Genomic DNA, 27,015 nt, shown 5'->3' with positions numbered 1-27,015 from the left:
TTTCAATCATATTTGGCATTTCATAAAATCTCAAGTATTCTATAAACAAATTAATCTCCATTGTGATTGGATCAGTCACTGTGAGCCCATCTATTCAAAATCTATTTGCCACACTTAAGAAAAACAATGTGTTGTTTGTTTACCCCAAATACTATCTTTTCACTTACTGGAAAAAATATTGAATCACCTTGAACAAAACTGAAAATGACAAATGTATTTTGTCTAAAAATGAATGTGTTAATTTCAGGGAAATTGGTTAGCTAAATAAGTTTGCAACTTTAAAAAAAATTGAAATATTAGTTCAAATAACCTCAGATTCAAACTTTAGATACTGCACTTGGTGACCTCATGTATCAGGATAATTCTGCACTGTACAGTGACAAACAGGTGTTAAGGAATAAAATGTGGTAGTTTTTGTTGCCGTTTAGTGTTTTAGTAGAATTGAAAATTAAAAGTGCCTTTTACCCAGAGGGCCTTTAGCCCTGTTGTACCCTATATATTGGTCTATCAGTAACTCACATAAAGCAAGTGAAAATAACATTAATCAATAATTTGTTAAGGGAATTTTGTTTTATTAGAAATATGATATTAATGCAGCCAGCACCTTTAAAGAGTTAAAAACAATTAAAAAAACTCTCCAAATGAAATTATGTGAAACATTTTCTTATCTTGTGTAAAATAATGTAATATCCATTGGTATTTTAACACTAATCATACCCATGATGACAAAGCACAAAATAATAAATTGGTTCTTGAAGAGAGAGAGTTCATTCTGAGGAATAGCTGAGTGGCTACCTATCAACTCCTTATACATTCTAAAATCCAAACGTATGCCTTACTTTGATGAAGAAATGTCCTTATCCTCCCACAGCTGACCAAAATGATCTCATCCTAACAATTGAATGAATGAAGAGAATAATCACAGTCTTTCAAAATTATAATAAAAATAAAAATGGACACATTCCTAGTTATTTTGTACCCGAAAAATGCTAATCTTTCATCAAAATGTAAGAACTTGCACCGTCTCTTAAACAACATTCTTTTCAGGCTGACATCACCAATATTTTTAGTTTTTATACCACTCTTCTCCGACTACCAAGTCCTGCCAAAAAAGAAAATAAACTTGTCAAATTATGCAAGTAAAATGGGTTGCAAATTTCGGATCCATGTTTACTTTCAAATCCATACATAAAGGATAAATGAATTGGGAATACTGCTTTAAGGTTAAGTTTGAACACACAAAACAGGTTTGAGGTGATGAAGTGATGCAGTTTGGTGTGTCAACAACGATTTGTCACAAAATGACAGATAAGATTGACTGTGTATGCACTCCGCTGAGAGTAAGAGGCCAATGCTAGCTCACAAACCTACAGCTTCTATCTAAAAGTATCTTCTCGCACGGCTTCACCAACTGCCTTCACTTATGTAACTGATTCCTCTATCACTGCCACTATCCTGTGCTGTTTTGATAATTGCCAATTCTCTCTCCCAGATGACAGACATTTTTTTTTCCTTTTTATTCCCCAGCTTTCTTTTTAGCAGCCCACACCGTAAATTAATTCAAATTTACCTCAGTAGCGATAGCCTTTGAAGATGAAACCCATCCACGAGGCCTTCAAAGATATCTAAAACCTCTTTTTGATCATCTTGACAGGCAACAGCCTGGCCAGAGGAAAAACCAGCAAGATGATACATGGTGTCCTCACATATGAGAAGCTTTAATAGTGTCATTGTCCTATATCCCTCTGTTAAACACTTTCTTTCTCATTAATTAAACATACACTCCATCAATATGCGCTAGGAGTGGTTGTGCCTTTCAGGTATTTCATACTGTGCATGGGAGGAGATTTATGCTTGATTTTCTTCATATCACTGGATGGCATTCATCAAAAAATTGCAAATATTAAGTGCTCACTAATTCAGTTTAGAATAAATGGTGCCAACAACAGATGCATAATTCATGATTAAAACAAAAGCAAACAATTGAAAACCGCACTGGTTTCGACTGATGTACTGGCAGTACAGCAGAATTAGTCAGCTCCTTGCTCACGTCTTCCCTCCCTGCGCTTGGTAAAATTTCACCCTCACTCCCACTGAGATCTAACCCTCCATTTTACTGCCTTTCTCTGCATCTCTGTGTTCTCTCTGCCTCTCTCCCTCAGCCATGCATGAATACCAATAAAAAACAGTGTACTCTCACACACCCCCACACTGTAGACATGCACACCACTGACTGTACTGAACATCCATGCAGGCTTGTTCTCACATGAGAGGCAGCTTCCTCCATTTTATACATTCAGAACAACCCTTCCCCCACCCCTGCTGCCACTTACACACACACACACACACACACACCTCACTTAATTACAGCTTCTGTTCCCTGGTTTGGTCTGAGATATTCTGCGATAAGAAGCCTGTTCACAGGCAATATGAGGTTGAAATAAAGCTCAAATGGACATGGACATAATTGAATGGTCAGGAACGGTACAGTTCTGCTGCATACAATGCCTAGCCTCTGGCTGTATTTCGTCACTGCTAAGCATTGTGCTCACGTCTTACAAATAACATATTAGAATGAATAAGAACGATGGTTTATAAAAAATAAACAACATTCACTGCTCTTTCACCCCCCCTCCCACCCTACAAGGCCGTAACCACCATAGTCATTGAGAGAAACATGTCCCCCCAATATTAAGTGAACAATCAATATGGGTTTTTCAATGGCCAATGAATTCTTAATTTTTTTAGATTTAGATCGCTCTAACCTTAAATATTTGGTTGCATCCTTGATCTGATCTATGAAACAACATCACAACCCACAACTATAGAAAAATTATAATTTAGAAGGAATGAGATATGTCCATGTTTGATATTAGATTTCACATTATGCTTGGGCAGTAGCCTTAGCAGGTCACTGTCAACCATTGATAACATTGATGGAGCTACCGTATATTCACTTGTTGCAAAGTTTCAAAATTCTCTCTGAAGTATAACTGAGCTCTACGTAGTTGCAGCAGTCCTGTAAATCTTTATCAGATGATGCTTTAGATAAGTATGTACGTAGGGGATTGATGAAACCATGATGAACCAGTAAATACATGAAGATTAAACTTCTCTGCATCCCGAGACAATAAATCTTGATGAACCTATTGCAAGATTACAACACATGTAGTATGAAAGTGCTCTAAGGATAAACACTGGATGAATCCCTTAAAAATATCTTGTTCTGGCTTCTATAAGTTACACTGCACAAGGTTTTAACCAGAGATAGCAGCCCACAGAATATGCTCACAATTTCAACCTAGCAACCACATACACCAACTGCCTACTGCCTGCTGCGTACTCTCAATGCCCCCAGTGGCTGTAAGGCATAGAAACGGCATTTACCTGGTCATACCAGTCCCGATTGGAACAGGTGCACTCGGGCCACCATCCTCCTTGCCCTCCTGAGTTGTTACCGTTCACCTTGGGACCACCCTTGGATTGGCTCTTTGGGTTAGGGCCTCCAGGACCCCCAGCCGACATCATTTTCCCTTTACTTCTCCCCAATGTGCCCCCTCCACCCATTCCCCCTCCTCCACCCGAAGTTTGGGGTGGTAAGGTCTGGCCGCCCCCATAGCCGGCCGGGTATCCATAGGGCTCAGGTTGCCATTCTCCATATGCTGGGGCATCCATCCTGCGCAGGGCGGCCATGCGGGTCACTTCATAGCATTCTGGGCACTTGCAGCAGTGGTGATGTTTGTGCATGCTGGCTAGTTCACTTGGTGTAGCACTCTCTGTTGCTTTCTGTTTCCCTCACTGCTGCTGCTGCTGCCTGCTCAGATCAAACGCAGCATGCACGGAACAGCAACGGCGGTACAAAACACACAAATCACAGGAGCCTCGCCAATCTCTCACCTCCTATGGAAACCCTGTTAGTTTCCTCTTTGTTCCTCCTGATCCAGAAAAAGAGATGAGGAGGTAGCAACAGGGAAATGGAAAATAGAAAAAGGTCCGTAGTCTTCCTCCGTTCGATGTAAAAGATTTGGAAAAATAATGCTGAAAATAGCGTGTATGATCTCAGAATCAGAGACCAGCCCCGATTGTCGAGTTCTCTTCTTGCTTCTCTTGTTTCACAGTGATATGTATATAAATTCATAGATATTATTTGCTTATATATGTATATATTTACACACACACAAATACATATAAAAATATCAATATAAACAGACAAGCACAAATACAGTTATATACAGGTATATATGTATACATATATATTTATATAAATATTGATATGCGTGTGTACAAATATATATATAAACAATTTCAATAAATATAAATGAAATCCGTGATTAAATCTTCCTCTAAATATCTCTGCTTGCCAGATTTCTTCCTTCTGCGTTTCCTCCTGCTTTGGGAAGTGTTTTCTTGCCTCCTTTCTCTCACTCTTTCCCCAGCCTGCAGAGAGGAGCTAAGCACTGGATTGACTCTCAGCCTGCTTGCCCTAGATGTGGATTATACAGAGGGATGCAAGCAATCGAGAGATAGGGAGAGAGAGGAGAGAGAGAGAGAGAGAGAGAGAGAGAGAGAGAGTAGGACATGGAGATGCATAGCAGCATCCCTCCAGCACCTCAGCCCTGACAGCCACAGCCAATCAACTCAAAGCACAGCCATCAGCAGCAGCACCAATACAGAACTGACTGCTTCAGTGACTGCTCTTAAAGGGCCAGTGCACCCAAAAATCAGATAGCACACAAAGCAGGAACGAAGACGCAGATAACATGTTATTCACCACAGCTTCACTATAAGTAAGGCTGAATACTTGCCTTGAGGGTTTATCATAAACATGGCTACATAAGGGGCTGACAAAATAGCATATTTCAGACAAAATATTTGAATAAGTTTTTATAACAGGTTACTTGAGGATAAAAAAAAAACATTAAATCTGAGTTTAATACGGTAAAATATACATTAAAGATTAAAGAATTAAAAATGCTTGATGATATAGAACATCAAAAAACTGCACATTTACATGCATTATGTCTGTGCTACATCAAACAGATTTGACTTCAATGAACGAAACAAGAGTAAAAAATGTAAACACCAGGGGCCTGATGTATAAAACTTGCATACACACACGTGGATATGGGGCGTGGTCGGGCGGCTTTCTGTGGAGAGCGAGGCCGGGAGAGGAAGAGCGGTAAGGATTGACACCTGTGGGAAATTATCTCTAACAGCTGTTTTGTGTTGCAATGAGAGCTGGAGAGGGATATAAGGGCAGTCCAGACTGCTGGAGGGGATAGAGCAACAAACGTAGCTGTGTTCTTGTGTGTGTTCAATGTTATGCTGAAAATCAGAACTTTATGTGAGAAAACAGAGATTGTTAATAATAAATCACATGGACTGTTACCTGGCCCCTGCTTCCTCCTTTACGATTGAGCAAGGGAGCTATCACAGCACAAAATGGGCATAGATATGTGCGTACGCAATTTCCCAAGCACACATCGGGATTTATAAAAAAATTAACTTGCCATAAATATGTGCGCACCATCCGCACACTCTAAAACAGAAGATGCTTACATTTTATTTATATATATATAAAAAAAAGTTGTGATTTGATTGTCACTGCAAAATATGTTTTTTTTTTTTTTTTTCACTATCTTTGTTTTGCTTCCAGAAGAATAATGTAACTTTTAAGGATATCTAAAAACATCTTAAAATTTTTTTTTTTGAAATTCCCTGAGAAGCAATTATACATAATTTAGGTTAGATTATTGCTTAATACACTTAAAAACTATGTCCCAGTGGTGTGAGAATAAGACACTTAAGTAGTATAGGCTAATAATAAGATATATTCTACATATATTAAGTTGTACTCTCTGTAAGTCTTAATGTACAAATATGTTTCTTAGGATAATTTATATTGTTAAAAGGATGTATAGGTAGTTTTACAATAAAACAAGACATATATTAAGAAAATATTTTTAGCAGCAATGTCTATTCATATGCAACATGTAAGCTTCATTCTGTTATCTTATTTCCTAGTTTCTCGCACAGTTAAACAAAGCAGTATCACCTGCTTGGATGCCAATATGCATATGGTAATTGAGGTCATGCATTGTAAAAAGAGGCATTGTTAGCTCCAAATATGGTCATTTTGGGGAGGAGACAGTGTGGGAATGAAGCATGTGGATGTACACACAATATTTTGCTAACTGGGATATATAAAGAGAACAGTATATATCATTGTGGCAGGGCGGAGGGCGGGGCCGGGTCGTGATCATACACACCCGGTCCCTTATCAGGCTAATCAAGCCTCTGAGAGGGATAAAGTTCGACTGCGGAGGATTGTGCGGGAGAGAGAGAGATAGTTTACGGACATGTCCGTCATGTGTCTGTTTGTGTCTTCTGTTTAAGTTTTATATTATAATATTTTATTTATGTTGAAAAGCCGGTTCTCGCCTCCTCCTTTCCATTGACTGCTTTACAATCATATATAGTTTTATACAGGGCTGTCCAAAGCAAAGGGCAGGGCCAGAGACTATTTAGTAGAGATGGGCCACTTCTATTAAAATGAATGGGAGAATTAGGAATGCCCAATGGTCAGATGTAGAAAAGTAGCCAATCACCTTTTAGATACAGACATTGCCTGTCAATAAACTTTAGAATGTGCATGCGCAATAACTATATGAGCAGAGAAAATGTAGTTCCCCGTCTGTCGCTCACTTCGACGTTGTGTCGAAGAAGCGACACTAGGGGTCTCTTTTGAGAGCCTTTTGCATCCCTGATCTAAGAGAAAATGCAGATGAGAAATTGGCAGACAGAATTTGCATGTCCCGCCCCCAGACATAGGGGTATAAAGGGAGGGAAATGCACACGTTTCATTCAGAAATTTTCTTCGGAGCCGACCAGTTGTGTATGCAGCGAGCTGCGAGTCACACACTGTTCCTCCCATCTCTGAGTGCAATTGCTGTTGGATCTATGGCACATATCAGCGGCTTTCTCCTTCTCCGCACGGCAGTGCAGCTTTGCCCCTGGACGCTTCGACAGCGCAGTTAAAAGAGTTATTTCTCTAAAAGAGTTATTTTCTCTAAAAGAGCAAATACACAGCGGCGTTGAACGTCCTTATCAGGACGTGTCTTTATAAAGATGCCCTTCAGCCCCTGTGTAGTTCCTGGATGCGGTAGAGTGCTCTCCGCTCCTGACGGCCACAGGCGCTGTCTCGTGTGTCTGGGCAGCGATCACACCGAGTCAGCGTTTGTGGATGGCTCATGTTCTCACTACGAGAACATGTCCATGGCAACGTTGCGGTCGCGGCTTTCCTTCCTCAGAAGGAACGCCACTCCAGCCCTCTGCATCGCTCCTTCTTCCCACGGGATTGAGGATGACCCAGCTGGCGATGGAGGTGATTTGGGGATGACAGTGGATGCGAATTCGCCCCGCGAACCACGACTCGGTTATGCAATTCAGTTTGCCAAGCCCCCCCCGGTGGTGTCCGCTTTACCGCAGTACCCGGCGAAGATGCCAAATCCCTGCGCTCAAATCACTACTCTCTTACTCAAGAACGCGATAGAGTCTGTCCCTCCAACCGAGATGAAGAAGGGTTTCTACAAACCTTACTTCATCATACCCAAGATAGGCAGCAGCTTACGACTGATCTTGGACTTGCCAGTTTTCAACCAGGCTTTGCACAAACTCCCGTTCAAAATGATCACGCAAAGACACATTCTAACTTGCGTCCGGCATCTAGATTGGTTCGCAGCGGTAGACCTGAAGGACGCGTTCTTCCACGTCTCAATATTGCCTCGACATCGACCCTTTCTGCGGTTCGCGTTCGACGGCCAGGTATATCAGTACAAGTCCTCCCTTTCGGCATGTCCCTGTCCCCTCGCATCTTCACGAAGGTCGCTGAGGCAGCCCTTGCCCCGCTTTGGGAAGCAGGCATCCGCATTCTCAACTACCTCGACGACTGTCTCATTCTGGCCCACTCCCAAGAGATACTATGCGCCCACAGGGACCAGGTGCTCAGGCATCTCAGCCGTTTAGGGCTTCAGGTCAACTGCGAAAAGAGCCAGCTCACCCCGGTTCAGAGCATCTCTTTTCTGGGCTCGTCTCAATGTTAGTGCGCCTCACCAACGAGCGCGCGCAGTAAGTGCTGAAATGCCTCACCGCGTTCAAGCCGAGCACGGCGGTCCCCTTTAAACATTTCCAGAACATGACCAAAACATCCTGGGGCATATGGCATCCTCCGCGGTGATCGCGCGTGTGTTCATCACCTCCGCCTACTGCCAAACTTTCAAACCCTGGACAGACCTCTGCTTTCTACAGACAGGAGTCCCCTTGGAGCAGGTGTCCCGATGCGTCCTGGTCACCACAGATGCCTCCAAATTGGGTTGGGGCGCCGTGTGCAACGGGCACGCAGCCGCGGACCATTGGAAAGGGGCCCCGCTGCGCAGGCACATCAACTGCCTAGAGTTGTTGTCTGTACTTTTGGCCCTGTGGAGGTTTCTCATGCTAATTCAGGGCAAACACGTCTTGATGTGACCAGACAGCACACCACGGTAGCGTACATAAATCGCCACGGTGGCGTACACTCCCGTCACATGTCACAGCTCGCCCGTCGTCTCCTCCTTTGAAGCCAGCAGCGACTCAAGTGGAGGCTTCAACCCCAGTCGGTCTAGCTGATTTGGGAACGGTTTGGAAAGGCCCAGGTAGATCTGTTCGCCTCCCGAGAAACCTCCCACTGCCCGCTCTGGTACGCCCGAACGGAGGCTCCCCTCGGGGCAGACGTGCTGGCACACAGACGGCCCTCCTGATCGCGCTCGCCTCCATCAAGAGGGTTGGGGACTTGAAAGCGTTCTCTGTCAGCGACACCTGCCTGGAGTTCGGTCCGGCAGACACTCACATGATCCTAAGACCACGACCGGGCTACATGCCCAAGGTTCCCACCATTCCCTTCAGGGACCAGGTAGTGAACCTGCAAGCGTTGCCCTGGGAGGAGGCAGGCCCAGCCCCTTCGTTGCTGTGTCCGGTACGTGCTTTGCGTATCTACTTGGACCAAACGCAGAGATTTAGATGTTCTGAGCAGCTCCTTGTCTGCTTTGGTGGACAGCGGAAAGGGAACGCTGTCTCCAAACAGAGGCTTTCCCACTGGGTAGTGGACACCATTACGTTGGCCTATCGCACCCAAGCCATGCCCCCCCTCCTTGCGGGTCCAAGCACACTCAACAAGAAGTGTTGCATCCTCATGGGCACTTGCCAGGGCCACCTCCCTAGCAGACATATGCAGAGCAGCGGGTTGGGCATTACCCAATACCTTTGCAAGATTTTACAATCTCAAGGTTGAGTTGGTTTCGTCCTGTGTTTTCTCAGGTCCGAGCCGGTAGAACTTGGTACACACTGACCGGTGGACCGCTTGCACATAGCACCCTTTCCCTCCGCTGAGGTAATAGAGTGTGCCTTTACCCCAGGAGATCCCACGAACTAGGCTCCCTGGATGACTCCTCCCTAGCCCTCTGGTCCACGAATTCAGCGGAGGAATTCGCCGACCAAGACCAATGCGGGTACTCAATTTACCCTGTACTGGAATAGGTACTCCACAGGACGGGCTCCCACGTGGACTTTCCCCATGTGCGTATTTTCCGCGGTAGGGTCCCCTTGCGAGCGGACCCGCATCTCTCTTGGGCAGTTGTCACGGACCCCCGGTCACCGTGTTTGTAGCAACTCTTCCCTCCCAATGAGGTAGGATCTACCACCGTGCCATTCTCCACATGTGACCTAAAAGCCCATGTGATGTATTTCACCACTCTGTACCTCCCCCAGTCTGGGCAGGTGTGGTTTCCACAGGGTCTTTCCCCCCTGAAAGAATAGGAAAACTGGGAAAGATCGCCTTCCCCGAGTGCGTATGATAGCGTTAAGATGGCCCAAACAGCTTTAACTCCATGCGAGATACATAGAGAGAGAAAAGGCGCGGCTGGCACGGCCTGCTCCCATGCTTGGCACGTCTCCTTGTTCCCCCCTGTCGGGGGTAAAGAACCAGAAGGCTTTGATGATTTTATGGGGCATTGGGGAATGGTACATGCAGCCTGGCACAGCTGGACACTTTAGCACGTAAAATACCTGCCCGCTCCTGTGTCAGCAGTAAACATACACAGCTCAGCGCATGGCGTGATTTAAATTGGACCCCTAGTGTCGCTTCTTCGACACAACGTCGAAGTGAGCGACAGACGGGGAACGGCTAGGTTACGGATATAACCTCCGTTCCCTGATGGTGGGAACGAAACGTTGTGTCCTCCCGGCCATGTCGCTGAACCGAGAAACTGTTGCGGCCGAACCTCATTGTCGGCTCCTCAGAAAAATCCTGAATGAAACAGACGCATTTCCCTCCCTTTATACCTGTATGTCCGGGGGCGGTACATGCAATTTCTGTCTGCCAATTTCTAATTGGCCTTTTCTCATAGATCAGAGATGCAAAAGGCTCTCAAGAGAGACCCCTAGTGACACTTCTTCGACATAATGTCTCGATCCCTCCATCAGTGTAATCTGAGGTAAAGAAGCACAATTTATGATACCTGTGTTGTCAAATTTTACAGCTGATCTGAAATATGTTATTTGATCATAATCTTGACCAACCATTTTGGAGATTTCAATCTTTCCCCATTCAATTAGATAAGAGATGCACTTGTATGTCACTTGTTTTAAACATATGAAAACTTTTGTGTATACACAAAATCTGATATCATGCACACTTTTAATATGAAATTTACACAAAGTTTTATGCATGAGGCCTCATATGATCATAATATTAATGTTCATCAATGATCAGTCGCAAAAGGTGTATGCTACAAATTAGATATTTACATAGAATGCATTTTATTTGTGAAACATTTGAATGAAAAATGAGCTAGTGAAAGTTGAAAATATAATGATGGCATCTACGTAAACTTGCAGAATAAAGACACATTTTAATTACACACGTTGGTGTCTGAGTGTCAAAAAATGGAGAATAACTGAGCGAGAGGTGTAAAAACAAGGGGGAAAGGTGTAAGAGAATCAAACTAACATTTACCATCCCATATGTGAAGACTAGTACTGCACGATTAATCATATCGCAGTCACAACGTCAGTCTGAGCAATTATATGACGGCAAAATGCTGCAATTTTCTTAAATAAATAAGAGCATGTGTGGACTTGATAGCCCTCTGAGAGCTGTTTGACCATTTTCTACGCTGCTAATAAAAAGATGACCAGTCAGTCTCAGTTTAGGCAGTGGCACGTGTGGCACGTATGGTCATGTCATGTAAGTTTCAGGTGTGCAGGAAATCAGGTGAAGATGGATGCCGAGCAGACCGACACTGAACTGGTGGCCAGAACAAATGCTACCTCTGTTATCTGGCGATATGTTGGCTTTAAGATAACCGACACTGAGCAGAGAGAGGTACTGTGCTAAATCTGCTAAATTAAAGTTGCTATATCACATGGCAACACGACAAATTTATATCAGCATCTGACAGAGCACAGAGAAAAGTATGACAAATGCATGACGGTGAAAGCCCAGATTAGTAAAGAGACAATCTATAAGCCGAACAAAACAAAGCATAATTACAGATGTGTTTGCGAGTGTCACGCCATATGACAAGTTTTCACAGAGACATAAAGAAATTACTGACTCCATAACGCACTGCTTGGCAAGAAACTTGATGCACCGTAAGCAAAGTGGGATTTCAGAAAATGATCCACACACTGGACAAGAGGTACCAGTGATAAGTAGAACTTTTTAGAAAGAGGATTTTGAAATACCAGTTGGTCAATTAAAAATAAAAAAAAACAACAACAGTTTTAGTGGTTTGATTGAGTGAAACACACTTTTATATCCAGTTTCCTTTTTAAAAGAGTTTATACAAAGTACATGTTACATCCTGCTTAAATGTCCCTGTTTGTTTGGACAATCTTATAATCATGAAAATGTGTATGTTCTTATTTATTGTTCTATTTTATTTAGGTGTAATATTGAGAAAATATCAAGTTTGCAGTAATGCAAAGATGTAATTTTTTAATTTTGTAAAAATATTATTTTAATTTGAAAACAATGTGCATTTATAGTTGTTGCTGTTGCTAGTTTGTATATTTAGGTTGAGAAATACACATTTCAGCATTATCAGTAATCTATTTGTGCATTTTCCTTGATAACCAAGCAAGTTGACTCATGATACCATTTGTTTATTATATCGCAATCGCAATATTAGCCTCAATAATCACAATATGACATTTTCCCCAAAATCATGCAGCCCTAATGCACACCAATCAATTTGATATATGTTAGTCCTCAATGTCTGTCTGAGAAAGTTGGATTGGGAAATCACTGCGAGAATTTTAAAGTCAGTAAAAGAGGGTGACTGTTTGGAGATATATGTTAATGAAAGTCTGTGGGTGAGTCTGTGATATAAAAAATTATTTGTAGGTATGAGCATTACTTAAGTAAACATGAATTCAGCTACAGGCTTATATGAAATCTGCAGATCCTGAGCTTCAACAACAAAACATTCTGACTCAAATGACTCTCCAATTGAAGGTTTTGAGAATACCTTTTTTCTTTTAAGGAGGTGTCAGGCATAATAATAGCCTTAATCACAATTTTCTTTCAATGCATCATTTGTCCATACAATTAAAGTTAAGGGTGACTGATTCTGCTTTACATCTCCTTTGGTGTTCCATTGAAAAAAGAAAGTAATATGGATTTGGAAAAACATGAAGGAGAGTAAATGAAGACTGAACTTTCCCTTCATGAACTGTTATGCTATTTAAAATATGCTTGGAAATGAGCATTGGAAACTGACTGTTTAGTGATGTGGCTATATGCATGCCAGAGCATGTGGATGCAAGTTTATGCACGTGTGATTTCTTTATTTTTTCTTTCACACAGACGCTGCACACAATTCTATTTCAACTCCTCCAGGAGGCACAAACAGCAGGCTCAGCCACACTTAATTATATGCAACAGTAACTTACTTCATTAACATGATATTCTATTCTGGGAAACTTTCCGATTTCCAGGATGATGACCAATCAGAGATCAGGACAGTGCGAGTAGCACACACTAACATTGCGCAAGCCAATGAGGAGCATACGGGTGGTGCTTGGTGGATGAAAAAACGCAATGTAAGCATATTCAACACACATGACTGGGCACATGTTGTGACCAATCTTTTCCCTTTGCTCCTCATTTCTATACAGTTTTTCTTTGCAGCACATTCTTATAAATGGTGCTCACTTCCATGGTCTCCATATAGAAATGTTAAATCTGACTGACCAAGGATGAAGAGGAGAGCAGAAGGCAGAGAAGCAGAGTGTGCTTATATGCACGCATTACATGCTTGCATTATGCCATGTGTTTGTGTATGTAGCTTCCAGAGTGTGAGTGCATGTGGGCATTACCTCAGCCAAAAAAATGCTACTCATAAAAGAATTACATAATATCAAATAAAAAAAATAAAAAAATGCATGCCTCTAAAGTCACAGCCAATCAATGGTTGAGTCTGTCAATATTAGCTACAATACAGAGAGTGTGAAAATGATGGTAGAGAAAGAAAGGAATAAAACGTAGCCAATCAGTGCACTGCATCCACTCACTATGAAATATGTCAAATATGATTATGCTTTAAGGTATAAAAGAGCTGTGTGTTCTTGGTAACATTTAAGTGCCTCTTAAATGTAATCTTAGATGTTCTTGCAACAATAATTACATTAGGAAACGGACCTCAAGACTGAAAATCAAAGCTGATGAGCATGTTTGATTTTGCCTGAAATATTAAAAGGATAGTTCACCCAAAAATGAAAACGCTCTCATCATTTACTCACCCTCATGCCATCTAAGATATGTATGACTTTCTTCTGCTGAACACAAACAAAGATTTTTAGAATACCTCAGCTCTGTAGGTCCTCATAAAGCAATGATGGTGGCCAGAATTTGTAAGGTCCAAAAATCACATAAATGTAGCATGACAGTAATCCACACTAATTCAATACCTTCAGAAGCAATATGATAGGTGTTGGTGAAAAGAGATCAATATTTAAGTCCTTTTTTACTATAAATCCTCCTCCCTGCCTAGTAATTGGCAATATGCACAAATAATGTGAAATACCAAAAACAAAACAAGAAGAATGTGAGAGTTAAAGTGGACATTTATAGTAAACAAGGACTTAAATATTGATCTGTTTTTCACCCACACCTATCATTTTGCTTCTGAATATATGGATTTAACCACTTTTAACCATTTAACCATTTATAATTGCAACTCTGTTCTCTTTTGTAAATGACAGCGTACAAACAAAAAGACTGCGTGATGGTAGAGACAGATGCATCCTCCAAGGCTGAATAAAGTACTAAAGATGGATTTAAAAAATAGAGACAGTGAATGCAGTTTTATCACACCGTACATGCACCTTCTGTCAACTTATTGAAAGTGTTGACGGATTGGATGGATTTTACTAAAAACAAAGCAATTCTGATTATTCTGAGTTCATAAAATAGTTTTCTATGCTGCATGCCTAAGTGAAAAGCACAGACACATATTTCTTGGAAAATGGAAAACCAACCTCTGACCTACTCTATAGAAATTGGAAGGGAACCACTGTTGATTCATTATATAATTGAGAGGGTTTTTACAGTGCATGTTTTTACAAAGGGGTGTAGATAACGCACGGCATACTTATATCTGACAGCCTCATTGTCAGTTTCTACATTTCCACATTACATAAATCCCCCAACCGTTCTCACATCCCCCACATACTCTCTCACACAGAAGGTATCTATAGAACATTTCTGGAATTTCTGTGCATTTTCATAGCAGCCCATGTGACTGCTCTTTTGTCACCTGACAGGATGTATGCCCAAATAAGGCAAGATGAGACACAGGCTGTCTTAAAGGGCCAGTACCATTCTTGAACAACTCTTTGAATGAACCGCAGAGAATTGCAGTATGAAACAGGTGCAGAGCAACCTTTGAAAGAGAGTGATAATAGTCAGGGGATTTCTTCACTATTTCACATCACATTAATTAGGCAAGATAAAACTTATATAACAACTTAATAAACATAATCATTATCAGAAATGACATGTGTATGACATATGTGTATGACATATGTACACAACATATATAAAATAAGAAATGAGATGCAATGCATGGAAACAGATATGGAGACTAGTCATTCCATGCTGAACTGCAAGGATAAGAGATGGGTTTTGGTTATTACATAAACACTCATAACTCATTGAGTCGTTGCTTTTCCACACTCACTGACACAATAAACTAAAGTGCCTCTGAAGACTGTGACTCCTATTAATAGGCCTGGTGACAGAAAACAGCTGCTGTACCAAATACTGCATATACAACTGACAGCATAATGATAAAGGAAGTGAGAGAAAGAGAGGGAGAGAGTGAGGGAGAGAAAGGGAAAAGGCCAAAATACCATGGATGGGCCCAGAGAGAACAAAATATATAGACTGATATTTCGGCAATTGATTTGTAAATCACATCACATTGATAGTAAAAAAAAATTAAGAACCTTAGGTTAATATTGTAGAAAATAAGATACATTTTGTGTATATCTAATTTGCTGTCATTAAATTGTACATACACATTATATTATTATATCACATTATATAGCTATTATATTATATTATATATTATAGCTGTTATCTGCATTATATCAGCCATTGAAAAACCAATATCATTCAATCACAAGAGAGGAGCAAAGAAATTTTGTAAAGGGGGAATGAAAACCATTAGCAAGATATGACTGGACTGAAATTGACTTGGGGGAGGGGGGTATAACTGAATGTTTGCTGATGAACAAATGGGAATGAGAAGGCATGATCATACAAAGAGAGAGAGAGAGAGAGAGAGAGAGAGAGAGAGAGAGAGAGAGAGAGAGAGAATATGCCTCAAATACAAATTCATATCTAACGCTTTTGCAACTTTTATTATGAATTGTTTATACATTGCAAAAATATGCTATCAGATGCTGCATTTTCACTTGTGTTGTGAGGCTGAACACATATGAGAGATGCAACAGAGACTGGAAAATATAGACAGAGTAAGTAGGAGCGAGAGAGGCAGCCAGTCTGTAGGGATGCAAGTAGGGGGAGGAATTTGGTTTCCATGGCAACATGCGGAAGGCTGAGCTCTAGGTGTCCGTTCCAGCTCTAACTGCGTTGCACTGCACCGGCCCTTGTCTCGCTCCCCCATCCTCCCCCACTCTTCTCTCTGCAGCTCTCTCTCTTCATCCCTCCCCTCTGCCTCGTACCCCTCATCCTCCCTCCTAATGTGTGGAAGACACGACGCTACATTCAGCTCAGCATCACCCAGCCCTGATGTCAACAGAACACTACTGCCTTGCAGACAGCTTGGGCTTTGATGTAGACAATGGTGGCTCTCTCTTCTGAACATGGCAGTCCCACCCTCTTCAGCCACGATCCGAGACCACACCCACATTCCCGTCTCTACCTCTCACCCCCATCCCTCACTCTAGATCTCCGCTCATCTGAAACGCCAGCACCCACAGGCACCGTGCCGCCACATGCCGCTGGGGGTGCTGTGATTGGGAGGATGATAAAATTAGTTCTGCCAGAATATGGTGGGACTTGACTGTTTTTCTGATAGACATTTCTGTGTGATTACAGCATCGCTGCTTCTTGCTTGAGAGAGTTTGCTTGTTTAAGCTGCAATGCAGATTAGCTTCAAACTACAAACAGTAGGTGGACACAGAAACACTATGCACTGCTACACCATCCATATTTCACCATGATCATAACATTTATGTGTCATGGAAAACACATCTAAATCGATAATTAATATAGCTTGTGCTTAAAACTCATCAGAGGTAAATGTGTGTAGGGTGATATAATCGCATTATATTCATAGGTTCTAAATAGCATTACATGAGATGAAATTCCAGACATTAAAGTGGTCAAAGAAATGACACATGCTTCATTATTTTGAATGAATGTGACCCAGAGACACATTTTGAAAGGAAAACATTCAAATTATGATATGTTAAAAATGGTTTGGAGAAACTGTTAGAAACATAATAATTATATCATTAGAAAGCTGACACTTTCTTTTAGTTTATAAAACTCACAAAAGTCACAAACAGCAGTTGTATAATTGTCAGTCTTTGCAAAGAGCTAAAAAGCATAATTCTGTATGATAACAAACAATACTGTGCAAACGTTTTAGGAACTTGGGGAAAATGGTGCACAGTGAGAATTTCTTCAAAGATATTGCCATGAACGGTTATAATTTATCAATTAAAGTAATTCAGAATTCAGTAAACATAAAAAAACAAAAGCTAAATTAATGTTTGGTGTGACCATAAAGCACCAATTATCCTAGATACACCTGAACACTATTCTGGTTATTCTGGTTGTTGGCTGATAGGATGTTTCAAGCTTCTCGAAGAATTCGCCACAGTTCTTCTATCTATTTAGGCTATCTCAATTGCTTCTGTCTCTTCATGTACAGTAATCCCAGACTGACTTGATGTCCACCTGCAAGGCTCTCTGTTCTTCTATACTAATCTATTCTATTTGTAAAAGGAATGTTTGTGAGTCTAAAATGTATATTTACTATTATTAACGCACTAAAGCTGAAGATATAAATAACCATCTTAAGACAAATATTTTTGTGAAATCATATGTGCCTAAACCTTTTGCACAGTTTTGTGCATGATGTTATAAAAGGTGAAAACAACAGTTCTGTATTTTTGTGAAAAGTTGGACCTCTTATGAATAAAGAACAACCTCCTAATATCAGCCTCTAACCTTGGGTGTCTCCACATGGGACCGGCTAACAAGTCCAGCCACTCTCTCCACCTTCTGAGAGCTCCTCCTGCTGGTCACAAGCACTCGTGACACACCCTCCTCACCAGAGTTCTGAAACCCAAAATAAAAATCATACTGGATTAGTGGATGGCATTGATAAAAAATAAACACATAGCAAAAACAGCATAAAAATTATGAATTCTACAAAAAACAATGAAAAATTCTATGAAAATAAAAGCACTGATACATTTTCACAGGAGAAACACACATAAATATTTGAGAAATTGCATAAATCTGCCCCTTTTAGATATAACATTTTCCCATTTCTTTAACTAAATCACAACCGGATCAGCTACTACCACACTTCCATAGTAAAGCATTTGTCTACTACCACTGGAAAACAAGTATTAAATTTAATTGAACAACAGCTATTCGGAATAGTCCAGCATCGGCACTAAGGGGTATTGTTGTGCAAACAGAGAGCAGTGCGGAGAGGCAAATAGCACCATCTGCAGGCTGGTTTTGATGGCCAGACATCTGCATTATAGTGAAAAACAAAACAAGCAGCACAAAAACACACTGAAAACAACACAGACTATTCACAAACATCAAAACACAATTGCTGACTACTGCCTTCAACTATAAAATCTCCCAAATCCATACGAAAAGATGTACAATCATGGCCAATATTCAAGAATATTATCTACCTACCTGTTTATCATCATTTATTCTGCACTCAGAAACCACAGGCAGTAGAGAGCAGCCTTTGGAACAGTCCATGACATCCTCAGGAACAAAGACCTGTCCCTTAAAACTGTAACAAATTCTAGAATGTTCACTCAGTGTCACTGCACTGGAACAGTCCTATTCTGATACTCTCAATGCAGCATGTATACATATAAACACAAACATACAGGGGCATGCAGGTTTGCACATTAGGCCAGGCCACTCCCACTTAATAAAGTTGCCAGAACAGAAAGCACAAATAAACACCCACAACTAACATTTCTTAACACATACTACAGATATGACAAGCAATATTTAACGCAACGCAATTTACCGTTTTACCCCAAACTGACACATTCACTTCATTGGTGACCAGCATGAACTGAAATAAAACAAGGCTGCCGTACTCCAGGTTTTCCTTCATATTTTCTTCAACTCGAGTTGGACACTGCAACTTAGAACATGTAGGATTGCTGCAGTCCAGAGATGAATATGGAGGCGCTGCTGGTGTCCAATGCCATTGAATCCCTTCAGCTGAAACATGACATACTGCTTTGCAATATACAGTACTGTGGCTTTATTACATACAGCTTGGTACATTTAAACTACTTAGACAAATTTTCCAATTATCAAATTGGGACCATTTTATGTTACAGTTTTTTTCACATCTTTTCTAAAAACAGTACTATAAAAAGACCATCTGCCTATTATTTCACAAGATGACAAGAAGGCTTCATGATAATTGTGCTGTAAATTATCCCCGGGCCACTGTCTTTTTTACCTTCCCTCTGCACCAAATGGGGGAATTTGCAGACTCATTTCATTTAACGTCTCTCAGGTGACTGCATGCTATGAATGTTAATGAGGCCTAAGCTGGACATTCAGATCCATTCTCGCTCACAGCCTCTGCTGCCCCTCACTATACCAGATAAAAGGGCTGTGCCTGGACAGACTCACAGCAGGCCCTGCAACAGTCTCACTACACTTCACACAGTGACCCCTGCAGTCATTCTAACATGTGTCATAATATGGTGATGCTTCTGGAAGTTGCCAATTGTGGATCTGAAATGCTCAATGTGAAGAATACTTGTTGCATCAATGTACTGTCGAAACTAGGCTGGGGATTTCCAGCTCCCAGTATGTTTTGCACAGGCTGGGAACATTACTACTGATGCATTGATTTTCTCATGAAGAAAATATTGAGGAATCACATGTAAAATGAATGATTGGTGGTCTGTAAAATCTCAGCAGCAAAAAAATTGTAATGCAGTATGTTTTTTGCTGCTATTGACACAGCTTTTCATTGTATTAATTTAGCACAATGCATACTAATGTTTTTTTGTATATTGACATCATAAAGGAGGGGAAACAGGGTAACTTTCATATTTTCCTATTAAAAGTTTTATTGATTCAAATAATTGGCAAAGTAAAACAAAACAAATATACATTGAATCAATGTTTAACGCTCTCTAATACCCCTCCCCCTCCCCAATCACCAACCCCACCCCGACTCCCAACGAGCATCCCCGTTGTCACACACACACACACACACAAAAAAAAAGAATATAACAATCATACACATCTAAAACTACGCCTTTCTCGCCACAGCCCCTCCCCGAGAGTGCCAAAAACTTCAAATAACTGCCCCATTTCTCGTCAAATGAATCCCAGATCCCCAGCCTTCTATATGACACCTCCTCGACAGCAGCCACCCTCTCCATCCCTCAGCACCACTCCCAAAATGAGGGCACTCCAGCCAAATTCCATCCCCTTAAACAATCTGTCAGATTGTCATAACACTGGTCAGAAACCAATTTTTTATGTGTTTATTTATAACCCTATTTTGATGACTGCCCCATCGCCTAAAATACAGAGTTTGGGGGAAAAAGAAAGCTGAGTGCCCAACAAGTCACACACTCTGAACCTTCAACCAAAATTCTTGGATCTTAACATACCCCCAAAAAACATGGGTTGTGTGTCAATCTTCTGCAGGTAGGTGTGTCTTTAAGACCAAGCCTATACAATCTAGAGTGGGTCCAATAGAATCTATATAAAATCTTGAATTGCAGAAGGTGCACCCTTGCATCTCTAGATACAGACTTGACATTTTTTTTTTATCCTAGCACACACTCTCTCCTCCAATACCAAGTTGAAATCTTTCTCCCATAATCTCTTGATAGAACTTAAAGCTTTGTCCCCCAGACTGTAAATTAGCAGGGAGTAATACATGCCTCATGACCTTTTCCAAAAGCAGTAATCACCACTCATAGAGTATCTGCCGATTTAGGGGGGTGTATGCTACTCCCAAAAATAGCACAGAGCAGATGGCACAGCTGTAAATACCTAAAGAATTGAGATCTGGGGATCCCAAAATATTGAACCAAATTTTCAAAGGATCTCAACACTCCCCTCTCATATAGGTCACTGAGAAGATTAACCTTCCTCACTATTTACTCTAACCAACAGAAAGGGGACTAACTAATAAATAATTTTGGGTTCAGCCATATTTTCAAAGCAACATTTAAATAAATGTCCGAATTAAACACTCTGGACACTTTTGTCCATACTGAGTGCAAATGCGAGATAACAGGGTGTAACTTAAGTTTGATAGAAAGGCTTTGCAATTGCAAAATAAGGGGCAGGAATTTCCTGTTCAATACAAAACCAGGGAGTGGCTATCTCAGGGGGAAGTGACCAATGAGCATGGCTGGACTGGTAATCTGGAATACCGGGCATTTTCATGGTGGGCCGACGCACTTTGGGACCAATCAGGGGCGGACTGGCCATTGGTAGAACCGAGCAGAACAGGCACCATAAAACGGCGCCACAATATGCAGAAAAGGAACACCCCGAGCACCCCCCCGCTCAACACATTTTGGCTCAACAAAAGCCAAAGCTTTGGATTTAGACAAATTGTAAATTGAAAAGGAATCAATAATTCTGTGGAGGCAAGGCATAGATCTAGTGGGGTCGGAGGCGAATAATAAAACATCATCTGTGTAGAGCAAAAGCTTATGCACCATACCTTCTGCCATCACCCATGGAAACTCATCTTCCTTTCTTATCGTGGCTGCTAATGTTTCTAAGGCAAGACAGAACAATAATGGGGTAAAGAGAGCAACCCTGCCAGGTGGCCCTATCCAGATTAAAATAATCTGAAATTAATCCATTTGTTTATACCACTGCTACCGTGTGTCTTTAAAGTAACTTAATCCATCCAATAAAGTATTCCCAAACCCAAATATTTCCAACATTTTAAAAAGATAATCCCATTCTACCATATCACATGCTTTTTCAGCATCAAGTGAGATGGCAGCAACTGGAGTATGATCATTCGCCACTGATATTGATGAAATGCCTAATGTTATCAGAAAAGCTACGGCCCCGAATAAACCCCACCTGATCTATATGTATAAGAGATGTCATAACTTAATCGGTTAGCCAGAATTTTTGACAATATTTTTATATCTAGCTGGATCAAGGAAATTGAACAGTAACTCTTACACTCAATTAGATCTTTGTCCTTTTTAAGAATCAGACTGATTCAGGCTTGTGTCATGGTTGGCGGAAGCTTTCCATTCTTTAATGATTCCATATAAACTTCTAACATATGTGGAGCCAATTCTGTAGCATAAGATTAAAAAAATTCATCAGCAAAGCCATCTGACCCCCCGGAGCCTTGCCTGTAGGCAAGGCCTTAATTACTTCACCAAGCTCTTCCAAGGTTTTCTCAGAATCAATTAATTTTGTTTGCTCAGTCGTCAGTTTAGGGATTTCTAATGGTTCCATAAAGTTTCTAATATCTTCATCAGTTGACGATGATGCAGAACTATAGAGATCAAGATAGAATTCATTAAAACCGCTATTAATATCAATGGATGAGGCAAATATTTTACCACCAGCAGATTTCACTGAGGGAATGGTAGAAAAAGACACTCTCTGCTTTATATATCTAGCCAAAAGCTTCCCTGCTTTGTCCCCCGATTTAAAGTATGACTGTCTTGCCCTGAATAGCCAAAACTCCACCTTCTGCACCAAAATAGTATTATATCTGTATTTCAATCATCAGATGAAAGGCATCAGATGACATTCGGCGCTTCAGCTCTGCCTTCGCACTTTTAATATTCCCTTCCAACTCCACAAGTTCTCATGCTTTGGATTTTTTGAATAATGAGGCATACTGTATGATCCGACCCCTAAGAACCTCCTTAAGTGCCTCTCATGCCACACCCACAGAGGATACTGAGGACCAGTTGGTCTCCATATAAACATTGATTTCAGCCTTTAAAATTTTTGGAATTCAGGATTTTGCAAAAGGAATAAATTAAAGCTCCAACTATATGATTTATTTTTTCTCCGTATGTGGCAACATCTCTAAACTCACCAGGGTGTGATCTGAGACTAAGATGTTTCCAATTGAGCAATCAACAACAGATGATGAATTCTTTGGATTTAGATATCCTCCAAAAATCTATTCTAGAATAAATCTTATGGACTGATGAAAAGAATGTATAGTCCATACCAGATGGGTTCAAAAGTCTCCAAATATCTGTAAGACCAAACATTTTACACATCTTGTGAAGCATCAGTGTTGCTCTAGGGGGCTTACACACTTTTGCTTCACTATGATCAAGGATCAAGTCCATCAATAGATTAAAGTCTCCTCCCAATATTATATCATAAGGAGTGCCAGCGGCTTGCAACATCCCTTCAAGATCTATAAAAAGCCCTTATCATCAGTGCATAAATATTAGCCCAAATCAACCTTTGTCCCTGAATTTCTGCTAAAACAATAATGACAATAATGACTCATTTATCTTTAGTATGTTTGAGACATTTGAATTGTAGATGCTTACTTATCAATGTAATGACTCCCCTGCTCGTATTGAGCCAGCACTTAAGAAAACATGTCCACCCCATATCTTCCCAAATTTTTCAGCTTCCTGCAGGAAAGATGTGTTTTTGAAAAAATACTATATCACATTTCTTACGTTAAAGAAGATAAATAACCTTCTTTCTTTTTATGTGGTGCCCCAACCCATTCATATTCCACATGGAGAGAGACAATCCACTCATATTAACATTTGACATTTTGGCATATTAGAAAAAATAGATTGGGTGTCAAAAATAAAATTATAAAGACCACATTCCAACATTAGTGCAACAATCGAACCAAACCAAACCAAACAAACGTGTTCACCCCACGCACGACAGCACCAACCGGTGTCCATCCCTCTAAACTCAATCAGTCCATGTATGCCTACAAGAACTCCCGCGACAAATTTGCCATCAGATTGCTCAAGTCCGGTGTTTCTATAAAAAATTGCGTGAGCCAGAATTACACAACAAAAGATAATCTTTAAAACAAACTCCAGCCAATAGGCGGAATAAACACACAGAACGTGTAGATTCATCCACATAACTGTCCCGAAGGTGTGTTCCTCCACAAAATAAACTCAAACCGCTAGCGGAACCAGCACAAAAACAAAAAAAGGCCATTCAGTTTCCTCAGACAGTCAAATGAATGTTCAGTGAAACGGCCCATTCGAGTGTGACACGAGTGCAACAAATGAACCAATTACGCCAATGTCCTGCAAGAAATAATCCTCAAAACAAACTCCAACCAATAGGAGGAATTAGCACAAAGAATGTGCAGATTCATACACAACACTGTCCTGAAGGAGTGCTATTCCACAAAGTAAACTCCAGCCGCTAGGCGGAACCAGCACAAAATGAAACAAAAACGTTGCCCAGTATCCTCGGAGAGTCAAGTGAATGTTCAATGGGAGAGGCCAACTTAGCTACAACGCAAGTACCACAAAATAACTTACTAACTCCATTGACTTTATGAAGGACATGGCTTGTGGGGGACATGTAAATATCCTTAGCATCTATTCTCAATTTAGCCTGGAACAAAAAAGGCGCCCAGTTTCCTCGGACGGTCAAGTGAATGTTCAGTGAGTCAGGCCCACTCGGTTGCAACCTGAGTACCACAAAATAACTTACTCCATTGACTCTATGAAGGACAAGGCTTGCTGGGGACATGTAAATAATTTGCAGCCATCCTTAGCATCTATTCTCAATTTGGCCAGGAACATCAGTGCAAAAGTGACCTTCTGTTGATCGATCCTTGAATTCTTTGAATTGATTACATTTCTCTTGTCGAGTTCGCAAAGTCTGGGAACAAGAAAATGTTGTGGTTCTTTCAAGAAAGCCTTCCTGTACTCCTTGCCTCGCATAGCACAAGATCTTTATCGGAAGATCTCAGAAATATGGCCAGAATTGATCGGGTCCTGTCTCCCGAAACCTGTGAGCTCACTGGATTTACAGCTTATGGCCTGTTATGTCGAGCAGACTTGGAGAGAGCCTGTCCAGGAATTCCACCAATTATTTAGTGTGAGTGTGAGCTTTGTCGCATAGTTGCTGAACTTAAGATGTGCATATGTATAAACCTTTCTAAACCTTATTTAATTACACATGCATATGGCATATGGCGTTATGTAGCATCTCCATAAGCAAGCGACGTGATAAAACTATATCGTTCCTGTTCATAATCAACTAAGCTGTTAATATTGCAAGCACATGAAGGTGAACACCTTTCGTATCTTGGCGGTCCCTCATAATGCAGCACATTTGCAAGAGGCAGAAATAGCAAAAATTTGAAATGTACCAGTTGTAGGCATATGGTGAAGAAAGACACTTAAACACCTGTTACATCTCTCATCTCCATCTCTAGTTCCATCCAGGCTCGGAAATTAACAGGGGCTCTGAGCAAAAAAAAATGCCCCTGCAATCTGATATAGTCCCAAATGTATATCCATTGCGATCTGCATTTGAATTTTCTCTGAACAGAATTTGTTTCGTGCTGTCCGTTTGTGCAGATATTGCGGAGTCAGTGGCGGATGCTCATGCCATAAACGTCCACAGATGGGCACTCCGCTTCTCATGCTGTGCATCAGTCGGTATTGTGCTCATGAGCTAAAATTATAAAATGCTACAATGTAGATAATAATAATATTACCAAAGGTAATATCTGCATTGAATTGCAGTGATGTTTTTTTTCCTCCCCTTTTCTCCCCAATTTGGAAGGCCCAATTCCCAATGTGCTCTAAGTCCTCGTGGTGGCGTAGTGACTTGCCTCAATTCGGGTGGCAGATGACGAATCTCTGTTACCTCCGGGTCTGAGACCATCAATCCACGCATCTTATTACGTGGCTTGTTGAGCGCTTTACTGTGGAAACGTAGCGCATGTGGAGGCTTCACTCTATTATCTGCGGCATCCATGCACAACTCATCGTTCCCACCGAGAGCGAGATCCATATTATAGTGACCACGAGGAGGTTACCCATGTGACTCTACCCTCCCTAGCATCCGAGCCAAATTGGTTGCTTAGGAGACCTGGCTGGAGTCACTCAGCATGCCCTGGATCCGAACTTCTGACTACAGGGTGGTAGTCAGTGTCTTTACTCGCTGAGCTACCCAGGCCCCCAAATTGCCTTGATGTTAAATAAAACGTTATTAAAGCTGCACTATGTAAGATTTTTTTTTTTTAAATGAACAAATTGCTTGTGGAGGTGAGGGTGTGGTCAAGCGCCCGTCTGAGGAGATAGAAAACGGTAAGGACATCCACCTGAGATGAATTGTGACTAATTACCATCTCTATGTTGTGATGAGTGAGAGTCAGGGAAGATAAAAGAGATGGCCAGTTCACAGAGAGAGGAGAGAGACATGCAGACCAGAGTCTTCATGTCTGTTCCCTGAGGGAGAGTCTTGTGTTGTGTGAAGCTGAAAAGCAGACTGTTTATTTGAGTAATGCTGAAAAGCCATCTTATGTTTTGAGTGAAGCTGTACAGCAACTGCTGGTTATTTGTGAGCTGGTTATTGTGTATTTTTTTTTATTTGCGACTCACGTGAACTGTGGAAACCGTTTCCCGCTTCCTCCTTTATCTGCACAACATGAACCATTGTTACATTGCCATTATTGATTGAATACATAAACAATCAGTCTTCAAAACAATATCCTTACCTTGCCCCAATTCACTACGGTAAGCCTATATAAATTATTAGAATTTTGAGCTGTCGGGTTCGATTTGGCGCGAACTTACTGGCTTATGACTAGGGCTGGGTATCATTCAAAATGTTTCGATATCAATACCGATATCTTGGTTCCTAAATGATACTTTTTCCAATACTTAGGTTGGAAAAAAGTATCCGCAGGAAAACGACGAACACCTGTATTACCGCTGGTTAGACGCTAGGTGGTACTATAGGATCATTTTCGGTAAACATGGTTAGGGTAAAGCTTACACAATCAAGCAAGACACCTTGATTTCAAACTTTGAACTTTATTTTGTATTTATTTTAACTAAAAGTTTAAACTGGAAAAACACAAGTGCATTTAAAATGTGTTGTTCAACTTTTTGAAAGATGGCTTTACAACAGTTGTGAACATCTCTCAGGCAAAGAAGCTTCATCTGTGTATTCTCTAC

At 41.0% G+C, this 27,015-nt stretch overlaps 1 protein-coding gene across 8 annotated transcripts in view; it reads right to left on the bottom strand.

Annotated features, from left to right (window-relative positions):
* Positions 1 to 27,015, bottom strand: part of LOC127659570 (disks large homolog 3-like) — a 179,292-nt gene that overhangs the window by 121,140 nt on the left and 31,137 nt on the right. For 6 of the 8 annotated variants that reach the window (XM_052149445.1, XM_052149441.1, XM_052149444.1 and 3 more), the window contains exon 1: positions 3,388 to 4,477. In XM_052149445.1, coding sequence (XP_052005405.1) covers positions 3,388 to 3,747 — 360 coding nt within the window. In that variant the 5' untranslated portion in view covers positions 3,748 to 4,477. Of the gene's footprint in view, positions 1 to 3,387; positions 4,478 to 17,800; positions 17,912 to 18,511; positions 18,620 to 27,015 lie in introns of those variants that run through there. The other 2 variants (XM_052149448.1, XM_052149442.1) reach the window with 2 other exon arrangements.

Source organism: Xyrauchen texanus, chromosome 19, assembly GCF_025860055.1.
Source record: "Xyrauchen texanus isolate HMW12.3.18 chromosome 19, RBS_HiC_50CHRs, whole genome shotgun sequence".
Taxonomy (NCBI): domain Eukaryota; kingdom Metazoa; phylum Chordata; class Actinopteri; order Cypriniformes; family Catostomidae; genus Xyrauchen; species Xyrauchen texanus.
Note: the sequence above shows the minus strand (reverse complement) of the source record. Positions and strands in the feature narration are given on the sequence as shown.